General features: G+C 41.2%; 1 protein-coding gene across 2 annotated transcripts in view; it reads right to left on the bottom strand.

The window, feature by feature from the left end:
• The window catches only part of AAGAB (alpha- and gamma-adaptin binding protein), a 68,277-nt gene that overhangs the window by 33,974 nt on the left and 26,421 nt on the right, over positions 1 to 7,882 (bottom strand). For both annotated transcript variants that reach the window (XM_006831506.1, XM_006831507.1), the window contains exons 4-5: positions 7,634 to 7,723; positions 4,528 to 4,611 (exon numbers count right to left, since the gene is read on the bottom strand). In XM_006831506.1, coding sequence (XP_006831569.1) covers positions 4,528 to 4,611; positions 7,634 to 7,723 — 174 coding nt within the window. The remainder of the gene's footprint in view (positions 1 to 4,527; positions 4,612 to 7,633; positions 7,724 to 7,882) is intronic.

The raw sequence follows: 7,882 nt of genomic DNA, 5'->3' as shown, positions 1-7,882 counted from the left end.
TTAATCTTACAGTCCAGAAACAGAGGACCCTAGGACCATCAAGAGAGTAACACACAAATAGAATGCGGGACCTTATCCAGAGAAGCAGCAGCGCCAGAGATGGAGGCAGAGATGGGGGGCATGGAGAGGGGGCGTGGCTGAGGACTCTAGATTCATGGACTAAGAAGAGAGGGACTAAAAGCTGGTGACCAGGAGCAGACTTGCAGAATGTGCCCTTTGGAGATGTAAATTAGTATATATGCTTGAGTGGGTTTAAAATAAATAAATAAATAAATAAATAAATAAATAAATAAATAAAAGGAGAAAAAAAAAAATTGAGAATAAAAATATGGTTGCTCTCCAATCGTTTAGGCCAAGCACCTTCCAACTTGAATTGCACACAACTACCATTTGTCCTGGTATGGCGCTGCAGGATAAGCATTGGACTGCAAACCACAAGGTTGGCGGTTCAAACCCACCAGTCACTCCTCAGAAACCCTACACATGGTCGCTCTGAGTCGAAAGCAACTGGACAGCACTTAATAAGAACCACCACCACCATTCCTGAAGCTCACAGAAGAAAATTCAAATGGCTCAGGTATTCCTAGGATCTGAATTATGACCTTAGACAATGATGCAGGTAATGGTAAAGGTTGCGTTATGTGTTTCAGATCTCATGGGAAACTGTTTAGCAAGGAAAGAGGACAGTGCCCACTCTTTTACTTCTGCTTCTAGGCGACTCTGTGTTGGGTTGTTGTTGCTGTGAAGCGCCGTCGAGTCAGTTCCAACCCATAGCGACCCTGTATAGGGTTTCCGAGGAACAGCTGGTGAGCTTGAACCACCGACCTTGCAGTTCAAATAGCTTTGCAGTCTGACGCATTAACCCACAGCGTCACACCAGGACTCCCTATGTTGGGTACAGGTCTCGTTTTACAGTCTGAGAACTCATTTATGAATGTTACGTGACTTAGGAGCAGGAGCAAGTGGGTCAGATGCAGCTTCTAAAATTCCTAAGTAAGCCCCATGGAGTAACGCAGAGTCTTACAAGCTAAAATCGGTTAACTGTGATTACGTCAGTGGTTCTCAGCCTTGTTAGAGTCCTTGAGGCACTTAAACAAACCCTGCGTTCGCCACTCCCTTCTGATAGAAATAAGGCTGGGGGACCACACCCAGGCAGCAGAGTTTATAAAAACGCCCCAGGTAATTCAACGTGCAGCCAAGCCTAGGAGGCATGGATTGATGGAGAGCAGCCTCGTTTTAGGGATGAAAAACAAAGCCCAGGGGGTATGACATCTGCCTAAGGTCACTTAGCTGAGTGACAGAACTGAATGAAACTACAACTCTCTCTTGATTCTTGTGAGAAACATCAGTAAATTGGAAACCTCATCTCCACAAATTGATTTAAAAGGCTAAATACGTGTTACAGTATGTCAAACGCCTAGACTTCAAAATCATACAAATCTTCATTTGGTTTGTCAGTCGACTTTTGGGTTTAGAAACATTTTGATTTAAACTAAAGAAGGCAAGTAAGAGAAAGAGAAAAGGAGAAGAAAAAAAATGAAGGGAAATGAAAATGAAAAAGTAGCAAGAGACCCCAAAACAAGTAAACTAGTTTGAGCACTGATGGACAGACATTATTCACATACTGAAGAAAAGTCTGCTGAAGAGGGTCACCCGGCATTCCTACTGACCAACAATGTAGGAGTCTGCAAAGAGCGAGACTCATCACCCTGGAACAGTGATGCAACCCAACATCTGAGGGGGGCTCCATTAAGTTTGTGGGAAAATGGAATGAAAAGATAAGGGATTTTTCCCATGAACAAGTGAAGCCCGCCCCTGTCCCCCCACCCCCCATATTCATACAGAACTCATCTCTAATATTAGATGCTAGGTCATACCAGGATGCCTTCACACTTCCTAAGACCTGTGTTGCATCCAAATGTAATTGTACTTCCATACTCAGGACGCTTCCTAGAGAGAAGATAGTAACAATTTCTTCATGTCACATAGGCCGGGATTCTCTTAAACATGGAGTTAAACTAAGGATAATACTTTGGCTTTGGGTTAATGCTAAACAATGTTCTAGTACTGTAAAAGAGAAAAGAAGAAAGCAGATACTTCAGGGCAAAGAAACATGAAAAGTCCATAATGTTCCTCTTTGTTTTGCAGTTCTTTTAAGAATACTGTTTAGTGTCTAAAACAAGAAGAATGACATTTAAAAACAAAACATTGTTACAACAAAAAACCCACACTTCTAAAGTAATGTAGCCTGTTCAGTACAGTTTCTAAATGCATAATCATAAACGTAAATTACAGAGCTTCTTTTTAAGTGTATGACAGATTTTTCAAACAGTGATTGAAGTCAAATAAGCTTCTCTGAGAATAATTTTCAAAAACATAACAGGCAACAATGAATATAATTTTACTCTAAATTGATCCAGTCTATGTACCATATCTTAAAACTTATTTTTTTAAGTATAGACAGTCTAGAGAATGCCTCACTATAGCAAAGGTTCAACCAGATTTGCTGAGTAAGAATCAAGCCTCAATTCTGAGTTTGATTTAGAAACAAGAAGATGAAGACACAGCTAAAATTTCCTCCTTCCTTCAAGATTTCCTATCAGGGCCTTATTCTGATAGCTACAGCAATATAATGGTGTCCTGGTGTGGCGCTGTAGGATAAACACTTGACTGTTAACAGAAAGTCAGCAGTTCAAACCCATCAGCTGCTCCTCAGAAACGCTATGCAGAGTCACTATGAATTGGAACCAAATCTACAGCACTTACTAACAAGAGCATGGCAATATAATCAGATCTAGTATTTTAACTATTCGATGTAGTGGAGAAACTCAATTCCCCCTAGAAAGAAACAAGGAATCCCTGAGTGGTACAGACGGTTAAGGCACTTAGCTGCTATTTTAGAAGTCTACCTAGAAGGGCCTGGTAATTTCCTTGTGAAAAAACTCAGCGACTGAAAACCCTGAAGCACATGGGGTGAATACACATGATAGCAACTGGGTTTAAAGAGAAAGAAGGAAAGGGAGAAGCAGGGGAAGGAAGAAGAGGAGGTACCTTAAAAAGCCAGAAGGAGCCTCTCCAGTGATGACAAGGGTTAGATCAGACCTCAAGCTACCGTGGCCCTCATCTTGCGAAACACCCAAGTGAATACCAAAAACTGAGATATATCAGTCTCCTTCTGTAAAACGTATCCTCCACTTGGCCCTTGATGTCAGGGAAGATGGTTAGGTAAGCTCACTCTAAAGGATGATGGTTTTCAAGGCCTTCTGTAGTGTTCTAGATAGTACAGCCAGCTTGTCGTGGCAGCCGAGTACTATTAGAAAAGGACACTCCACAGGCAGCGACTTCAGAGTGTGTCAACTAGCTCCTCCCTTCACACATTCCATGTCCAACTCTCCATGCAACGGCCACGGCCACGTTAGCCCAGGCCCCACCATTTCACTGCTGAGCTACTGTACAGCTAGCTGCCTAGTCTCCCTAACTTCACACTCTACCTGCAGCTGCTTCAAATGCCAAACCACTCTGCATACCACCAACACAGTTAACTTGCAAAGACGACTAATTTTTTGCATCAATCCCTTATAAAAAATTGCCAATAGGACAAAGCCTAGAGTCTCCTGCCTAGCATTCAGACTTCTCTCTAACACAGTCCTAATATTAGACAGAGGCCTGAGGTGGTGCTGCAGGAAAGCACTTGACCATTACGAACCACAAGGTCGGTGGGTCAAACTCAGCTTTCGCTCCTCAGAAACCCTATAGAGGCTTGCTGAGTCGGAACCAAGTGGATGCCACTTAACAACAACACTAGAAAAGATTCTCCTAGTGATACTAGAACATACAACCATTATTACATATATATATATATAATTTTATTTGTCTTATTGAGAATATACCCAGCAAAACATACACCAATTCAACAGTTTCTACATTTAGTGGCATTCATAACATTCTGTAACCATTCTCATGCTCCTTTTCTGAGTCGTTCCGTCCCAATTAAGACAAATTCACTACCTCCTAAGGTTCCTATCCAATCTTTCAAGTTGTTTTGTTAATTTGATACAACCATTGTTTTTGTTTCCAAGTTTCCTTCAAGGTTTATAACTCTTGCCTTCATCAACCCAAAACTTACTTATCTCAAGACCCACTTTCTCCTTGAATCCTTCTGTCCACTGAAGCCCACAGTAACAGACACATACCAGTTCCTCTATGCATCCACTGCCTGACTCAGTCATTCTATACTCATCACTTGCATTGTTACCTTGCATTTTATAAGTGCACACTTGGACTCCACAGTTGGATTATGAGCACCTGAAGGACGAGGTGCATGTCCTAAAATTTTGGGGCTATTTGTCAAAACCAAAGACAGTGCTAGGCTAGCTATAAATTCTTACTGCATCAACTATTAAGCATCTATTCAAAATTCCTAGAAATGCCTGTGGACTCAAGAATTGGTACAAATGTATAGATTGTGCATAATCATAATAGTTCCACACATATCAGAATAACAACTGTTAGTCCCAAGTTACTTACCATTCTTCATCACAACATTGGACCAGACATTTGCATTCAAGGCTTGTACAATTCGCTTTACTCCTGTAGATTCTGGGAAGTCATCTAACCAAGAGGGAAACAATAAATACAAAGATAAATCAAAAAGTATGACTACAAAATCACAGAACCTTTTTTTTTTTTTTAATTCAAAATGTGAAGATATTGTTTCTTGATAGATCTTCCATCAATGTCTACATATTTCTGAAGGTGGTGTTTTCATCTCTCTAGCCCTTCCCCCTGAGAATTCTGTGCTCTTCAATTCACATCATGTAAAAATGACAGTTATGGTATCCTCGAGGGACTCAATTTGTGTTCCTGTTAAAAGGGCTCTGAGTTTTAGAAACAAAAAGAAGTCTGAAGGGGCAGTATCAGGGCTGTAGGGTGGATGAGTTTGAGGTTTCCCAATGAGAATTCTCATGGGACAGCCCTTGTTGTCATTGTTGTTAGGTGCCATCGAATCGGTACCAACTTATAGCGACCCTAAGCACAACAGAACAAAACACTGCCCAGTCCTGGGCCAACCTCACAATTATTGCCACGCTTGAGCCCACTGATGCTGCGTCTTTGCCAATCCATCTCGCTAGGGGGTCTTCCTCTTTTTCTCTGACCCACCACCTTACCAAACATGATATCCTTCTCCAGCAACTGGTCCCTCCTGACAATATGTCCGAAGTATGAGAGACGAAGTTTGGCCATCCTGCCCTCCAAGGAGCACTCTGGCTGCACTTCTTTCTACACAGATCTGTTGGTTCTTTTAGCAGCCCATGGCACTTTCAATACTCTCCTCCAACACCATAACTCAAAAGCATCAATTCTTCTGTAGTCTTCCTTATTCACTGTCCAGCTTTTGCATGCATATGAGGTTATTGAAAATACCATGGCTTGGGTCAGGCGCACCTTAGTCCTCAAGCTGACATCTTTGCTCTTCAACACTTTAAAAAGTTCCTGTGCAGCAGATTTGCCTAATGCAATACGTCGTTTGATTTCTTGACTGCTGTTTCCGTTAGTGTTAATAGTTGATCCAAGAAGAATGAAGTCCTTGACAACTTCCATCTTTTCTCCCTAGCTACCTTCAAAGAATGAGCAGGTATATTGCTGTGATGGAGGGAAAAAAATAAGAAACAAAACAACTTTCCTGGCTTTTTTCTGATGCAGTTTTCCATTTTCTTAAAATTTCTTCCTAATGTGCTCCCATGATTGGCCAGTGTCTTTCAAAAAACCTATCAAGATTGTTGCTGTTGTTGTTAAGTACCGTCAAGCTGGTTCCGACCCTCAGTGACCCTGCACAGGATTTCCGAGACCAGCTGGTGGGTTTGAATCTCCAAACTTGCGGTTCAAACTGACTTGATGGCCCAGCGCATCCTGCAGTGCCACACCAGAACTCCCTACCGAGATCTCTCCTTTGGAATTCTAAAAAACAGTCATCAGAACGGTCTGAGCTGATTTCTCTGCCTTGACTTATCTTAACTGGCCTAGCAGATCCCTCAGAAACCACTGTTGTGAACGGACCTTTTCGAAGGCACGCCAATAAGACTTGTTTTTGTTGTAAGGTGCTATTGAGTCGGTACCAACTCATAGCAACACTGCCACGTTCTGCGCTAATCTCACAATCATTGCTACCCTTGAGCCCACTGGTGCTGCCACTGTGTCAATCCATCCTGTTGGGGGTCTTCTTTTTCACTGACCCTCCATTTTACCACACATGATATCCTACTCCAGGGACTGGTCCCTCCTGATAATATAGTCACAGTATGAGAGATAAAGTCTGGCCATCCTGGCTTCTAAGGATGGATTTCTTTCAACACAGATTTTGGCAGTCCATAGTACTCTTAATATTCTCCTCCAACACCATAATTTAAATGCATCAATTCTTCTACTGTCTTCCTCATTCATTGTCCAACTTTTATATGTATATGAGGCTACTGATCCATGCTTGAATGAAGCACACCTTAGTCAAGCTGACATCTTTGTTCTTCAACATGTATGAAAATGTTTTGTTTGGAATATATCCATGCAGACATGAAATGGAACTCTAGAAGCAATATTTTTTCACTTACCTTTGTCTCTACACAGACTTATACATACACACGAATACATTCATTCAGATGTTGAAATATATCCAAGTCACAGATATTTGAAATTATAACTGATTATTATCTTGCTATTTAGTTGTTAGTTCACACTATAATTTGTTAAGGAGAAAGATGAAGCAAATACAGAGACTAGAGGGCCTAATAAAAATGTTCTAGAAACTGCAACAATGACATAAACACATAGTTTAAGAAGCTAATTTCTTAGTCATCCCCTGCGTCACCAAAGGAATCCATTCATATTCTCCCCAAAACTTAAGTTTCCTTTAATTATCCAATATGGAAGAGTCAAAGGGACATCAATCTTGGTTAGCTATAGAGAGTGAATTTCCTGAAGGCAGAAATGCTCTTCTTAGATATTAGAAAATCCTGTAAATGCCGTATCATCTCTTGGGAACCACAGAATAATGACTATTACTTGGCACAGACATCCAGAGAAGAATTTCATGATAACATATAGATAGCTTAAGAGTTTGTTGTTGTTAACTGCCGTCAAGTTGATTCCAACCCATAGCAACCCTATATAGGGTTTCCAAGGAGCAGCTGATGAGCTTGAACTGCCGACTTTGCAATACAAAGGATTTTGCAGTCTGACGCATTAACCCACAGCACCACATCGGGACTCCAGCTTAAAAGTAACAAGTAAAATTAATGTGCAAGTGTCGGAGATAAAGAAAGGGATATACACACACACACACACATACATACATACATTTACTTATGAAGATCAAAGAGCAGCAGGTAGGTTTGAACTGCCCATCTTGTAGTCAACAACCCAATGCTTGACCCAAGCCATTGGAGCCCCTTGATGTGATATTACCACCAGTTTAATCGCCATTTGGTCTTACCACCCATTTTAGAACTTCTGAAAATGTTACTTGTTTTTTGTGTGGAAAAAGGCTGAAGACTTCGACCTTAAATCTTTGTCATTTCCTCAGTCCTTTACCCTTTCCCACTGCTCTTCTGGTCATAGCCCCAGACCCCAAACCACATACCATCCTCCTCAGGCAGCTCCTCTGGACTAAGTTCTACCAATTCAAAGCCGTGTTTGATACACCACTCTTGAGCCTTTTGTCGGTTTACACCTAAAATAACACAAAAGAATGCTTATAAATGCAAAGAAAATAAAGCATGATACCTCTGCAATGTTTCTCTGCTATTCATAGAGTTTTCAGTGACTAGCGATTCGGAAGTAGTTTGTCACTCTTTCTTCCTAGTCTGTCTTTGTTTTGTAGCTCATCTGA

This window comes from Chrysochloris asiatica, unplaced genomic scaffold, assembly GCF_000296735.1.
Source record: "Chrysochloris asiatica unplaced genomic scaffold, ChrAsi1.0 scaffold00004, whole genome shotgun sequence".
Lineage (NCBI taxonomy): Eukaryota > Metazoa > Chordata > Mammalia > Afrosoricida > Chrysochloridae > Chrysochloris > Chrysochloris asiatica.
Note: the sequence above shows the minus strand (reverse complement) of the source record. Positions and strands in the feature narration are given on the sequence as shown.